General features: G+C 31.1%; 1 protein-coding gene across 3 annotated transcripts; it reads right to left on the reverse strand.

The window, feature by feature from the left end:
* Positions 1 to 1194: 1194 nt before the first annotated feature.
* LOC115878373 (glycine-rich cell wall structural protein-like) lies at positions 1195 to 7420 on the reverse strand. Of its 3 annotated transcripts, none has more exons than XM_030894848.1 (7): positions 7288 to 7420; positions 6134 to 6215; positions 4850 to 4998; positions 3445 to 3577; positions 2281 to 2409; positions 1950 to 2020; positions 1642 to 1697 (listed from the first exon to the last, which is right to left on the reverse strand). In XM_030894848.1, the coding sequence occupies exons 1-6, from the start codon at positions 7297 to 7299 to the stop codon at positions 1950 to 1952; spliced, it is 576 nt and encodes a 191-aa protein (XP_030750708.1). In that variant the 5' UTR covers positions 7300 to 7420; the 3' UTR covers positions 1642 to 1697. The 3 variants fall into 3 exon arrangements, with proteins under 3 accessions (XP_030750709.1, XP_030750708.1, XP_030750707.1); XM_030894847.1 differs by having other exon boundaries at positions 2269 to 2409; XM_030894849.1 differs by lacking the exons at positions 1950 to 2020; positions 2281 to 2409 and having other exon boundaries at positions 1195 to 1697.
* Positions 7421 to 16354: the final 8934 nt, after the last annotated feature.

Raw genomic sequence — 16354 nt, forward strand, 5'->3', positions numbered from 1 at the left:
GTAATAAAACGGAATCGCTTCGTATTCGATCAAAGTACCACTGAGAGATGACTGAAAAATGGTACGTTACCCTTTCTAATCCAATAACGCTATAACTTTCCATTTTCCACTAAACGCTCAGCACATTTCCTCGTTCGCTATACAAATACAGTTTGTCTAAAATGTTTATTTTCTGCAATCGTAACCAGTAGTTTCAAAGACGTGATCGATACTTACATAGAAATAGCAAAAAAATCTGGTTTTTATTCCTTACCTATGTTAAGTTGCACATAGCATAACAAATCTTTCATTATTTGTTATATTTGTAGTCTCTTATGGTTTATAATACCCTATTTTTAACAGAGAAATATTCAGACTTATAATATTTTCTAGCCTAACACTAACAGGACTAGACAAACTATAAGGACTGAATATTAGAATAGTCTTTTATAAAAATGTATATGGTGTGTTATAATAATAGTATTCCTTTTTTCCTGTTGAATATGGTTGTATATTAAACCTGTTGAATATTAAACCACATAGGTATTCTCACAAAGATTACACAAATTTTCAGAATGATTACGATTTTTCTGGATTTTTAATATATAAAATAATATATTATTAAAAATTAACAATATTCTCTACAAAGTTTTATAAAAAATTAGACCAACAACAATTACAATTATTTTTATCGTTTGTAGCAGTGTCTTTACTTGAAGATTAAAATAAATTAAGAAATAATTCTAAATTTTTGTAAAATTGAACTGTTAGATTCGAGAGCCCAGCAGAAAACTGATCCTAATAAAAAAACATTTTTTTTTAAATGTTAAGAATTTCTGTTGAAGAAAAGTTGTTCACAAGTAGAGAATCAATGAAAAGCTGCTTTCTATTGATTTCTAACCTTTGAAATTCTTTAGAAAAAATAAGTTTAAGAGTTTTTTGTTTCAGTTAAAGTGAAATATCCAGATGGTTTGTTGCAATTATATTAGTATTAACTTGCACTTATATTGATACAAATAATATAGAGATAAAAATATGAAATTTGATACTTAGACCAAATTGTGATTGATTCATCAATGCATTGCAGATCAAACTGTAGTTATAGGTAACTATTTCGTTGTTAATATATTTCTAATACCTTGTTATATTTCTATACACATGAATACACTCAACACTTATATTACTAATGGATTATAGATAAAGAAAAGTCGAAAGTCTTTTTTAAAAAGAATCATTTATTAACGCATATACATTTGTACAGTATACAAAAACATAAAAAACTATACATATTAAATAACGTAGATAACACCAAGCTCGTACATGAGAAATCACAGTAAACTTAATGACCTGCTCTTGAGGACGTGCCCGTTTTGAACTGCCCTAAACTGAGACGGTTAGGGCCTACAAAACGGTGCCGGTATCCAGCGAGAGCGAAATGAAGAATGAAAATGAAAATCGTGATGGTCTTAGGTAATAAGTTTACACAATAAGAAAGATTTAACAAAATAATTAAAGAGTAAGAAGTCGTAATACTGAAAGATTGGTTTTGCCTATGGTCGGTTTAATTTAATAATATCCATGACCGCCATCGGGGAGTCCATAAAGGCCATCAGCTACGATTTTACCGGAAGAACCTTTGATTACTACTGGTACGGTTTTTGGTCCTCTAAGAACTCCGCCGTCGTGGGTTATGGAACCTGCTGATCCTCCTTTTGAATCTGAAACAAACACATATTCACACCCTTGTTCCGCTTTAAAGCTTGTGTTTGTATTCGTTTGGTTTCGGTGTATATACTACATGTTCGACCGAGATGTTTTGAGTTGGTGTGGTGTGATTGATTGATTTGACAGTTTTTGACGAGATACGTGTTGATTTTGAGTCGAGCACAACAACTTGGTTTTTTGGAGGTGTACTGTTCAGTGTTGTCGTCTCCCACACCAATAAAAAAAAGAAAAACTCTCGAACTAACCTAGTATTTTTTACCTCCGTATCCACCTCCGTATCCACCACCGGCACCTCCGTGTCCACCTCCGAATCCACCTAAAGAAGGTTGTTGGTTTTCAATGAAATTAAGAAAGATTAATATAAGATTTATAACTGAGGGTAGTCAAGATGAGTATTTGCCAGATTTCAGAAGAGTTTGACGCGAATTCTAATACTGAACATGTATAATTTGGAAGATATCGTATCAAATAAATCGATATTTATAAAATATGGACTTATTTCGTGAATTCTCGGTTACAAGTGCTAAATCCCTCAAGTGATAAATCCAGAAGGTGGAGAACTACCTCCGAAACCACCTCCGAATCCACCGGCGCCTCCAGCGAGTCCAGTTTGGGCGGCGACACCTTCAGAATAAGTGATGGGGGCTTGGGCAGCTCCAACGAGATGAGCACCTCCGTTGGTGGGTCCAATTACGCTAGCGGTTCCTTTGGAGGAAACAATCAAATAAATTCGTTACAAAGGCATCAAGTCGTGTGTACCTACCATTCTATAGCTAAGCTCATAATCCACAGATTATATACAAGTCACGTATTCAGTGTTTCCAGAGAGGCTTAATCAATAGCTAGTAACATGCTTAGTATAGTATTATATATGGTTAATTTCATTTCAGTAGGGTCGAAGCAGTAGTTTGATTTGCTGTAGTTTGCTTTATCATCTATGAGTAATATGAATTATTATGCATTACCAGACCAGTGTCTATTAATTGGATAAAGTAAAGACTAGAATAATTGAAGAATTAATAAGAATCATGTAAACATCTAATTCAGTTGCTTATATTATCTTTCAGGACAGAAATGCAATTTCGGTGATGAAATTTACCATATATATTGAAAAAAAGAAAAGTATGAATAGCTATAGCATGCTTATTGTTGTATTAAACATGGCTAATTCCATCTTAGTGAATTCTATGTATATTTCAGACCTTTTAGAATTGGAAACGTTGAAGATTATAATATTTTAGTATCAAGTTCAGATAGTTAATTTTCATTTCAATTATGGAATTAACCATATTAATGATATTATAGTTTCCCGAGAATGTTCATCTAGTGCTTCTTATTTACAAGCTATTAGATTTTTTAACGCTACTAAAGAAAATGTTACATAGTGTTTGTTAGAAGAAGATACGGAAACGTAAAGTCTACAAGTTCAAGACTTATAAGTTAAAATATGCCTGTTTTGAAACGAGACAACCGAATACGGAGAAACGAACACCGATTATTCTACCGTAAAAAGCCAAATCAGTATCGAAAGTGGTTGTTGAATTCTTTTGATCCATATTCGATTAGTCGCAGCCAATTACGCGAGCTTTTTATGGTAAAATCCTATAAAAAGTGTAATGCTCGAAGAAAGTTTTTACGAACACGTGTCTGTGTGATTGAATATTTCAAAATGTAAAGTGTTATTTTATTGGATAATCGTTAGACCGGTGAGTAGGGGAGATACGGCGATTTCTATCGTACCTTGGGATGGTCCTACGATGCTGGCGGGTCCTTGTTGGGGTCCTACGAGGTTGGTGGGGCCGTTGGAGGCACCTTGTACGTTGTTTGGTCCTTCAGCGGGTCCGATGAGGGTCTTGCCACCGGCAGCAGGCCCCTAAAGAAACACAGATTGTCGTATTGCAGAAACAAAAAATCAGTGTGGCGAAGTGAAAGAAACGACCCTTTCATTGAAGATTAAGCTTAAAGAAGGAAGCTTGCAAGTTTAAATACAATTTAATATAATTTCAAATATATTCTTAGATAACATCTTACAGTAGTTAATAGCACATCGTGATAAATTTAAAGATCTATTAAATTTTTAAAGTATTTAAATTAGATAAGTTTTACGGTACAACTATTTAACTTAAATCAAGTGAGATAATGAGTATTTAAATTAAATAAATCGTAAATAATTAACATTACAACATCGACAATGATGTGTTGTGTAATTTAAATAGGTATTTAATTAAATCGCACATGTCGATTTAAATTAACCTGAAAGCACGCACACTGAAAACAATTACTTCTCTGAGAACATTTCTACCATTATCTAACCAGGTAAGGTTAACAAACTTAGTAAACTGTATCGTGACTCAAACAATTGACATATGAAATAATTATTATTCTTTAAAGAATTATTTTTCAATTTAGTACTTAAAAAAATATTATGTTGCTGTATAAGAATATATTTTTAGCACAGAGAAAACTTCCTTATTCAAGCAAACAGGATCATTTTAGCCGATATAATTTGGTTTATAAATGGCTCAATCAGAAACCATAAGAGCTAGAATGAAGTCGTAAATGACGGGATATTATGTAGAAAAACTCATAAGGCAGGAGAGAACACCGTCCAGTTGCCATTTCATAGAGCCTTAAGAGCACTTGATTCCGTAGCAGATAATCAAGAGCCTTAAGAGCACTTGATTCCGTAGCAGATATAAAAAAGTTGAATGAAACCCGAAATGACAGATAGAATGGTGAAATAATGGCAAAATTTGTGAAATAACTGTGGAAAAATTCACCAGAACAACGGCTGGCCAAAAGACCAAATAGCAAAGGCAGAAAAACTACCAAATTTGTAGGGTGTAAAATTTAAGGGTTTAAAAAAGGTCTCTTAACAGAGCTTTACAAGCTCAATAGGCATTTTAGGTGAATGAATTAGCACACTAAGCAATATGGATATTCTATTACCTAATCAGAGGAACACAGTTTGACAAATGTGCAAGACGATGACAGTTCTGTCTCCAAATTATTAAACTTTGTAAAAAGAGAGAATTTAACAAGGAAATTCAGAGGAGCAAGATAGATCTGATGAAGTATAAGAATAAGAATCTAAGAGAATAATAAGGATTGAATGTGATGATGGGTGTAAGAAGTGTATACTCACTTGAACGTAGGTTGGGCCAGCGGCTTCACTTCCGTAGAAACCACCTCCTACACTACCTCCGGCGAATCCACCTCCCAATCCACCTCCGAATCCACCACCACCTCCACCACATCCGGCACCACCGGCTCCTCCATGTTCACATCCACCTTCTGAAAATAAAGGACAATAATCATTAGAATCCACAGAAATCATAGTTCGTGGCGTGTTAAGGTTCTTAATCACTGAACTAACAAGATGATATATTGGTAAATGTGCATGTAATATTCAAATATACTATAAAGTGATCTGCAGTTAATTACAAAGGTGTTTGCAGAAGTAGATTTAATTCTTTTAATATTCATTAAGTTACTTAAAGATAATTTTGCATCAAAAGAAACTTAATTAATCATTATCTTATTAAAATATCAATTAGAAATAATACAATTTATTAAGAAATGGATAACACAACCAGCATTTTAACTTGATTTCCAGTCAGATAATTTGAAATGCAGAAAAAAATACTAACAAACTAAAATTAATTGACTGGTTGCAAAATTTTCGTTTGAATCTAATAACGCAGAATAATAATACAGAATATATGAAAGTTGTTTTACTAATAATAATTGACAAAATCGACCTAAGGAATGACTATTAAGAGAGTAAGTAGAACAGAAACTGTACGGGAGCATTGCGAAACGACAGCGTATGTTATAAAGAGCCTTATGTTTGCATAAGAATGTATAGCTATAAAATGAAAAATGCAATTATCGTACACATAAAGAACCAAAAAAAACAAAAGAACACTAACGTTTTCTACACGTTTCACTTTACTATATACTCGTAGTTATTTGATTTAGCTTAAGACAGGGAAGAGAGTTATGTCGTTTTTTATCGACACAGGTGACTGATAACCTGCGCGTTAAAATGATTCTAAACAAATATATTCACTTGATATGCAATTACGGTCAATTTGGCATGTAGACAAGCAAAGAGAAATTGATTGAAACTGATACGATTTTGTATTTGATTGCTTACAATAAGATCAAATTGATTTCTCTTTCCAACGATAACTAGTATAAGGTAGATTTAACTTAACGTAATGAACATTCTTCTTAATATTCAAACAGCTAGTTCCATTTTGAAATTATAGATTTTAGAAGAAAACTGACATATACTCTGGTGATTTAAGTAGTGTGAAGATGATTTTTATTAAATGCTTTTGAGATGATACTGAGATAGAAAAAGTTGGAGATTTAAGTGGTGTATTTTGTTAAGGATTTAAGGGATTCTTAAGGTTGTTCTTACCGTATCCACCTCCACCACCACCACCGTAGTAGCCGGGGTAGGCGGAGCTGAGGGTAGCTACAGTAGCTAAGATAGCGACGGCCTGTAACAAAAAACATTTTCAAAATTAGAAATTATTTTATCAAAAACTTTTCTCTATTTTGTACTTTAAAAATACTTTTTATAATAATGCCTTGTAGATTTATTACGTATAGTTGGGTTCATAAACGGAGTATACTATTATTGTCAAAATTGAATATCTTGACAGTTGATAGCTGAGATAATAAGCACTTATGATAAAAAAATATAAAAGCCTAAAATATAAATTTCATTCTTTCTTTATAATAATATTAGTAAATTTTAAGTTGTGTAATAATGGTTAACTAATAATTTCAAAACTACTTGTGATGTTTTTCTCCAAACAAAAAATTAAAACACTTTATAAGATTTTTTTTCATAAATAAATAGTTAATTTCAAATAATGTAACCTCGATATCATTAATATTTGTATTTACTGTAAAAAGTATCACAGAAATATCTCAAATCTAGGATGGAGTTAGAATTTAGAGTCCTTAGAGTGTTAATAATAGCATATTCCAGAATATACATAATAGAATGAGTTTTTTCAATATTAGAGTACAATACACAGATTGAAGTTCATGTATTTAAATACGAAACTTTGTGAATATTTTTGAAGTTAAAATCTGTATGATGTATGCTATACTTTATTGAAATATATTTGTTTGTATGTATATCTATCATTAAATCTTTAGATATATAAATAATTAAATATTGAATACAATAGACTACACTAAGTAGATATGAACTGAAAAGTATTAAGAATAATCACTTCAAAGATTGGAATAATCATACTAACTACCGGAAAATGTTCCATAGAGAAAATCTAGTACTAAGGGTTTAAAGAAGCGTTGATATAAGATGGTAATATTTAAAATATTATTAAATATGTATTAAATTAATAATAGGAAATCCTAAAAAATATGAATTATGATTTTAAAAATTTAACAAAGGACACTCTGATAAACCACAACAAAGTCACAAAATTCGTTCACAATATTAGATAAAAACTACGATTGAAAGAAAGTTAAAGTTCGCACAAATGTAGAGAATTTATATGTAAAACAACAATACGGATATTAAGAGACTCAACTCACCAAGACTTTCATGGCGATTATTCGAATTGTTTAATACTAGTGGATGAACCGACCAAACTGCAAGAAGTGATGCTTTGGTGAGGTGGCCGGGCAGCTTATATACAAAACTTTCCGCGTTCTGGGGGATGCAGATTCGGTTTCGGAAACCATAGCCTACCGCTACGGCGTTGTAGAGGTAGAAGGAAAAAAATGGGTTGCACACGATCATGCTATACGTATGCGATCGACAAAAAACGGGTTCGCGCTGCCATTCGCCGCCGATCGCCGCTAGTTCACCAGCCTCGGGTACTCTTCGCCTACTCCAATTTTTTTCTCTTCTAGTTCCATTCGTTCCATTTCATGGATTCTGTTATCGGCGAGGTGGTCGAAATAGAAACAGTTTGGAACGTTGATAGTGAGGTGTTAGACGGTCGATTTGGACTTGGTAGAACTTGGAATTTTGCGCGTTTAATTCTCTAGTAGTGTTTTATGTCTCATAATATTTTATTAAAAATATATTCTTTTAGTTCTCTATTATGTTTATCAGTTTCCATCTAGTAAAATTTTTAGTTGGTTTCGCTTCGTTTAGAGCTTAGAATTTTGAGCATTTCTCTAGTAGTGATTTATTTCTTTGTAAAACTTTAAACTTTTTTGTTTGTTGAGGTATATATTATTAGTAATCATTAGTAGATTTATTCCTTTAGTTATACAGGGTGAGTCTTAAATAAGTGTAAATATTTCCAGGGCTGGTAGATCTCGATTAAATAAACATATTTGCTCTTTACCGTTTTTCAAATAAGTCCAAAATAATCAAGTTATTTTACTTTGAAGGTTTCCAAAAAAAAATTAGTTGCTTAAATTTTGAGAACCACTGAATCTTTCTGGGTTCTTTCTTGTAAATTTAATCTACTACCTATGTTGCCATATTATCAAAAAAATATGTTTTTGTTAATTTAAAAATCAAAAAAAACTTCCAAAAATATTTTCAAAAAATTTCCAAATTTAAAAAAAAAATCGCAAAAAAACACGAAATTGGGGTTCTGGGGTCCAAATATACTACCCCTAAAAATATTTGCAATTATTTAAGACTCACCTTCATTCAAATTTTTAGTTGGTTTGGTTTGGTTTAATCTTGATATTAAAAAAAGTGTTTTTTGCCTATATTGTAGATACTTTATTTTTTGAGTTGTACCGGCTGCGTCTCAAAAGTGGCTCACCCCTCTAACTTTTTTATTTTTCAGATAAAAAAAGAAGATTTGGTAGGTACTTTAGTATATGACATAAATTAGGATTGATTTGACGTATTCAATTGTTTTTGGTCACTTCCTCAGTCACCGGAAATGACTATAACTTTTGATTTTTAAATGGCACCCTCGGTATATTTCTACTTTATTCGATAGAAAATGACACTCTGAATAGAATGACATTTTATATGTCAACTTTTGACATTTTCGCATATGGTTTATATGAAATTGTAACATGCGGTTCATCTACTAGCTCTAATGAGCCACCCTTGTTTTATTTGAAAAAAATGAGATATTATTAAAAATAAGACTTCAGCATCTTTTAACCGGCCAGGACAAGACATGAAAAACATTGGACGATCAATTCTATTTTTCCAAGGCTCCTTGATTATTTCCCACTCTATATTGAAATTTAAATACGATTTCTTTTTAAGGAAATAGGTCAAAAGTTGACATATAATATGTCATTCTATTCAGACTGTCATTTTCTATAGAATAAAGTAGAAATATACCAAAGGTGCCATTTAAAAATCAAAAGTTGTAGTCATTTCCGGTAAAACGGGAAGTGATCAAAAACAACTGAATACGTCAATTAATTCTAACTTACGTCATATACTAACATACCAAATCCCGTTTTTTTATTTTAAAAAATACAAAATTTATGGAGGTTTGGCCACTTTTGGGACGCACTTGGTATATTATTAAAAAATTTCTAATACATATATTTCTTGCTTGTTACCATCAACAATGTAACAGATAAAATCGTCATGGCATAGGATTTTTTTTATTTATTTATTTAGATGAAATTTCAATTTACTTTGATACCAAGCCTCAAGTCTCATTGTCTTTGCCAAATCTTTGCCAAATCCAATTTTTTCTCTTCAACTTATCTATTTGTTTATAAATTCTATTATCTACGAGGTGGCCGAGGATAAATTAATTTTCAGCCACCTAAAAGAAATATTTCAGATATTTTTAACCAAATTTTAACCAATTTTTATTTATTTTTTTTTGAAGTATAACCAAAGTAACAGTGAGTAGTCCATTTGTCAGTCAAACATTTGTTTGGTATATACTCATATATTTAGTTAAATTAATTGAATCAGTAAATAGTTTCTAAAAAAGAATAAAATTTAAACGTAAAAAATAGCTTAAGCGACATCATCATTTCTATATAATTCTTCTTTGTAAATTGTTAACTTAAGTTTAGAATTTCTTTGACGACAAAGGTTACTAAGTTAGTAATTAATTTAATAGCCATTTTGAAATATATTTTTTTAATTAGATTTTAATTTGATCATACTACGAGGGGTATGTATAATGTATATATATATTTAAACAATTTTACATATAGATTACAAACAATACATTTTGATATTCAGTATTGTACAAATAAGTTTTTAATATAATTCTACTGTTCTATTTTGTTTGTTTCTTTTGTAACGATCTCTTATCAATATTTTGTAATATAAAAACGGGTTTTTCTAACACACCTAGGTGGATATATAGGGATATCAGGCCAATATATACAACCTGTATACCATAAAATATTTTTAGTATATTCCCCTTTATAAACTATGTAACATCTGTATAAAACTTTCTTTCGTAAATATCTTCGACAACTACGACGATATTGGACTTCCTCGCACTAATGGGCCACCCTGTATCTAGTCGTTACTTAGGATATAAGTGCAGAATTAGTGGTAAACCCAACCGTTCATTGAGACTTCGGGAACTAGAAGAGATACGAGCTTGGTTAATAATAGAGGTAAAGTAAAAAATTTGATGTTGAGAAAAATGCAACCTTCAAAGTTTAAAAAGCCCGAATACCTACTTTCAAATATATTTGGAAACGAATAGTAAGGATTTCATTTTAATTTTTTTATATATATTATAATAACAACTGCTTTTTTATTCAACAAGATGGTGATATCAGCCATCATCAACTTACTTTTTATTAGAGATTTTAAGAGCTTTAAGGTCCAAAAAACCGATGATGTAAGTATCGCAGTTATTTGAAATTTCATTAATTTGTTCCCTTGTAAGATCCGATCAAAAATCTATTCAAATTTTGCCAAAATCCGTTTTTTTTTCAAAAATCTTCGCAACTTTGCCTCCATTTAACCGATTTCTTATCTCCTTTTATTTCCAAGACCTCAATGATAAAGCTCGAATTTGGGACAGCCTGTCATCTATGCTATACAGGGTGAGTCTTAAATAAGTGCAAATATTTTGATCCCAGAAACACGTCTATGAGGTTTTATTCGCAAAATTTTTTTGTTGAATATTTTTTTTTTAGAAAAACTTTTTGGATTTTTTTTTAATTTTTGTTAAAAAAAACATAATATCTTGATAGTATAGCAACATAGGTAGTAGATTAAATTTACAAATAAGGAAACCCAGAAAATACCCAGTCTTTCTCAAAATATGAGCAAAAAATATTTTATTTCTTTAATTTTCAAATTAAAATAACTCGGTTATTTTGGACTAAAATGGTGAAGAAAAAATATGTTTCTTTTATCTATCTACTAGAGTGTTAAATCATATTTAAGGCTCGCCCTGTATTTGTTACAAAACTAAAATTGGTACAAAATAGTACCAGTTTACGGTTGGTTCTAAACTGGTACTTGTTTAAATTAATATAATCGCACTTAATTTGATTAATATGTGAATGGAAAAAAATATCCTTAATTGGTTTGGATTAATTTAATCCTATTTATCTAGAAGCTAATAAATTGTATTTTATTATTTACCAGTACCTACACATATTTTATACGGTTATTAAAATGCTTAAAATACATATTAAAATAACGTAATACTTGACTATCAATAAATTATGTTATTTACCCAACACACTACGCATATAAATAATCATAAATCTTCTTGTCTTACTGCAGGTTCTTCGGTAGTTCACTTAGGTACTTATAGGCATTATTTATTTAAAATTTACCGCTTTATTTAACATACATTACTAAATAATATTATAAAAAAACAGACTGAAGCAATGTTACAATCGTCTACTTATTCACACTCATTATTCATTACTTATACATAAGCGATAATGCCATCAAAATACTTACCCAATTTTTCAATAAAGTATATGAAACCGGAACAATCCCCGAAGACTGGATAACATCTACCTTCATAGTCTTACCCAAAAAGAATAAAGCGAAGAAATGCGAAGACCACAGAACAACATGTCTGATGAGCCACGCAGCGAAAATCTTTATGCGAATAATATTCAATAGAGCATACAGCAAATGTAATAATTTTCTTACTAGATCACAATACAGTTTTAGAAGGTGGACTGGAATAAGAGAAGCCGCCCTGAGTTTAACATTAATCGCAGAGAGGTATATGGAAGTCCAAAGAAAGCTGTTTGTATGTTACGTTGACTACAAAAAAGCCTTCGATCGAATACAGCACGAAAAATTACTGAGTTCTCACTGAGGTAGGCTTGGATGAGAGAGATATTATCATTATAAGGAACACATCAGTATATGCTTTCAGTCAATGTGAGTTCAATTACAATCTTTGTGATTTCAGTGAATCACAAAGGATGTGTCAGAACAGAAAAAGAAAATACAAGATACGTAGACATAGAAAGAGGTGTTTGACAGGGATGCATATTGTCACCATTACTGTTTAACGTTTATGCCGAGTATATAATCCGAAAATATCTTCAAAATTGTCCAGAAGGGGCTAAAATAAATGGGAAAATTATAAAAAATATAAGATACGCAGACGACACCGTGGTATTAGCAGAATCCGAAGACCAGCTGCAAACCCTAATGGCCAAACTGACAGAAGAAAGTATCAGGATGAGGCTAGAGATTAACACCGTGTAAGACAAAAACTATGATTTCCAACAGACATCCGCAAGACAATGAAAACACCGACATAATGATAAACGGCTTCCGGTTAATAAAATAAATAATAATAATAATGATAAACCACGCAGAGATATATTTACTTGGGCAGGGAATTAAACAGACAGATAGACCACTCTAAGGAAATCAGAAGAAGGATTGAAATAGCTAGGGCTGGTTTCCTCAATATGCGGAAGTTCTTATGCCATCCGAGAATAGCTATACCAACGAGGCTAAGGACATTAAAATGTTATTACCTAACTTCCCCTAACCTAACCTAACTAAAACAAAAAGACATCAAAACCTTTAATGCGTTTGAAATGTGGATGTATCGGCGGATGCTGAGGATAAATTGGACCTCCAGAACAACAAACTGTAAAGTTTTAAACAGAATGAAAACTCGTGGACACCTAATAGGCACGATTAAAATAAAAAAGACTACATATCTTGGACACATAATGCGGCACTCAGAATATGAGAAAATACAGCTCATAATAAAAGGAAAAATCGATGGAAAACGTAGCATAGGGAGAAAAAAGAAATCATGGCTACGTAACATAAGAGATTGGACCCACACCGATAGAAACACCCTTATTCACCAAGCTCTGGACAGATAGTCATATACCATATTAATCGCCAACCTCAACAGAGAAGGCACCTAGGAGGAAGAGGATAGAGTGTATCCCAGTCTGAACGTGCATTAGAAGTTTCTACAGAACTATAATATCTAGATTTTTTGCAGATCATTGTTTCACAACGAGATCTACCGATTAAAAATATGTTCAATATGGCAGCACTTTCGGAAATACCGGAAGTTGACAACAAACTCTTATTTTAAATGGGTGCCCCCATTTTTTATTGCATACTCAAATTTTCCGTAAAATTTTATGAATTTTGATGTCAAATACTCTGTACATAACACCGTACATTAACCTTTTTTGAGAAGAAAAAAAAAATATTTTGTAGGCAAAAAATTGGATATTACATCCACATTACCCAATATCAAAATCATCTGTAATCATCAGTTAAATTTCGCTTCCTGGAGATAGACATGGCTCCAATTTTATCAAAAAATCAAAAATCGATTTTGTCGGTCTATAATAAAACAATATATCGATCGGTCTATAAAGGTGCGTTTTTTTAACATGTACTTTTGAAGTGTATTTTTTTAGCGCGCACAAAAGTATATGTTAAAAAAATGATTTCAGCGGCGGGGCGCGAAGCGGCGCAGCCGGTGTGAACGCACCTTAATAGAACAATATATCTGTATTATGTAAAAAATTACAGGAGACCAAGTTAATGGGCTGCAACATTTAAATAGATATTGTGTAAACTAAAAATATACTTATATTACATATAGAAATGTGTTTATTAAGCATGAAAATTATACACTTAAGGTAAAAAACGAAAAAAATATTCACACATTAAAACATATATAATTTATTTTCAAATTTCACTTGAAAAGAATGTCTTATTACAAGTGTCGCAACATTTTTTATGTTCAAGTATATAATTTGAAAGACTTGTGACATGATCATTAATATAAGACATGCTATGAAGGTATATTTCTTATAATTAATTCAATGTACGATAGTTTTCTAACTCATTAAGTTTATATGGAAACTTGGATTTTAAGACGATTTTTTTTAATTTTTTTGAGCCAATTACACCTACAGTGGCGAACACATTAATATAATACTATATCTATCTGTGAACTGCAAATTTCACAACAAATATTACCATGAACTTTGGTTTTCATATCAATTGAACATTCATTAAAAAAGTCAGCTTAGATTAATGTATTTAAGTCCCCCTAAAAATAGAAAACTATAGTCTGAGTGTGATCGAAAAAAAAACGGAGTCCAGATATCTTGAAAATTCAGGAGGTTCCACATTAGCCAGGCTATATTTGCAGCTGTAATTATAATATAAACTAGGATCTGACAAATTTTTAAAACTGCAAAAATAAGGGCAATGGTTTCAATAATTTTTAACCGATTTTTTTACCTACCCGATGTATTACCCATTCTCACAGATTAGCTAGACTATTTTTTTTTCTTAACTGCATAACATTTTTTACTAATGGAACCATTTTTATCGCTGGAAAAAAAGTGCAGTCTATTTGTACTTTCTAACGCATTTTCGGCCTCAACCTAATGGAACTTCCCCACAAAAATCTAGAAATACAGGGTGTAGAAGTTTTATTTTTATTGCGATTTTTTCCAAAAAGTAACGTCAATATTTAGATAAAATTGGTGTGGAGTTTTTTGACATGAGAAATTTGATTTTGATGTCAATACGACTCCTACTTGTTAGAGGGCGCCACCTACATATTTTTAATTGTTTTGAAGAGTAATAACTTTTCGTTCGTTCCTGTATAAAATTACTGAGTAAAAAATATACATTTACGACGTTTTTTACGTAAGAAAGGTCTCTTGCTAAAAACTTGCTACGAGTAATGGTTCTCGAGATATTTGGAATCGAAAATATCAATACCTGTCATGATTGACATAAATTAAACATGTGGACTTCATAGTTATTAGACTGAATTCATAAATTTAAAATGTTTTTGTGCCAAAAGTTCAACAGAAACTGTTTTATCATCATTTTTTCGAAGAAAAATTTATGATTAATTTAAAAAAACAAAAAGGTCCGAAATTTATCATATCGGTCAAATAACTATCTATAAATATGTTTAACTTTTTGTCAATAATGACGTCGTGTATTGACTATTTCATTTAAGTGACATTTTTTACGTTAAAAATCACGGAAATGTTTATTTTTTCACTCAGTAGTTTTATACAGGTACTGACAAAAAGTTATTACTATTCAAAACAGTTAAAACACATGTAGGTGGCACCCTCTACAAATAGGAATCATATTGACATTAAAATCAAATTTCTCATTTCAAAAAACTCCCAGATACCAATTTTCATTTAAATATTGACGTAACTTCAGAAATTATTTGAAGAAAATCGAAATAAAAATGAAACTTCTACACCCTGTATCTCTGAAATTACGCATTTTAGGACATACATTTATACGACTTTTACTTATTTTTATCTGCAGAATATGCTGCTGAAGTGTCGGGAATACAGTTCGGACCACCCTGTGTATGAAAATTATTTAAAATAACATAACGAATAATTCTGTTAATGTTGGCTGACACTAATATGGAAAATAAGTGCCGAAAATCTTCATTGCCTTCTAGACTGCAAAGATTTATGTTCTTACTTAATGCACAGCTGAAATGCAGTAAGTTCCAACAGCAAGAGTCTACCGCAATAGTATTTGGTGAAAAAAGTTGTACTTTTGTTACTGGTTTTGAAGAAGGTTAATTCCATCATCATTCATTTTTAAAATAAAATATTGTACTTACTTATTCACTAATTATGTTATTGTAAATAAAATAGTATACAAATAAAAAAAAATATATTTTGTCATCAACCTGGCTTCGAGGTAAAAAAAATATTTAAACAGATTATAATGTATAAGCAGACTACTTAATCATAAACCGTTTTAATCACACGGAATTTTAATATGAACTATTTAAATTTAACTTTCAATCACTCAAACCAAGAAACAGGTTGCACACATTATTTTTACACCATTCTATTATAGTTAAGATCAAGAGCAAATCCAATTTTTCCACACGATCTTGTATAGAATTATAGGTATAATTTCAGGTTGTATAGGCTTCAATTTGCCCGGGGATTTTAATAGATCAAAGGAGATAATTACCTACTTACTCGAGTAAATCATTCCGATAGATTTTTTAGCGGCAACATGCATAGCTGTTAGCAGTTGCTATTAAGCAACCTTAATACATAATACAAAAATCTAATAATAAATTGTGTGAAAATTGTTTAATAATCTATTGTTAATAAATTCGCATATGAAATTGTAGTGTTTTATGTATTCTCTATAAACTGTTATTTGCTATAGCCAAACAAATAGGTAACAGAAATAGACTAA

The sequence above is a fragment of the Sitophilus oryzae genome, unplaced genomic scaffold, assembly GCF_002938485.1.
Source record: "Sitophilus oryzae breed Bouriz unplaced genomic scaffold, Soryzae_2.0 scaffold_1508_pilon_pilon, whole genome shotgun sequence".
In the NCBI taxonomy this organism is placed as follows: Eukaryota; Metazoa; Arthropoda; class Insecta; order Coleoptera; family Curculionidae; genus Sitophilus; species Sitophilus oryzae.

Excerpts from the sequence above, each read along its gene's own strand:
- LOC115878373 (XM_030894847.1), bottom strand. Across the intron at positions 3,578-4,849 it reads CTGGCCCAACCTACGTTCAA|GGGCCTGCTGCCGGTGGCAA; the intron begins GTGAGTATACAC and ends GTGTTTCTTTAG. Across the intron at positions 2,410-3,444 it reads CATCGTAGGACCATCCCAAG|GAACCGCTAGCGTAATTGGA; the intron begins GTACGATAGAAA and ends TTTCCTCCAAAG.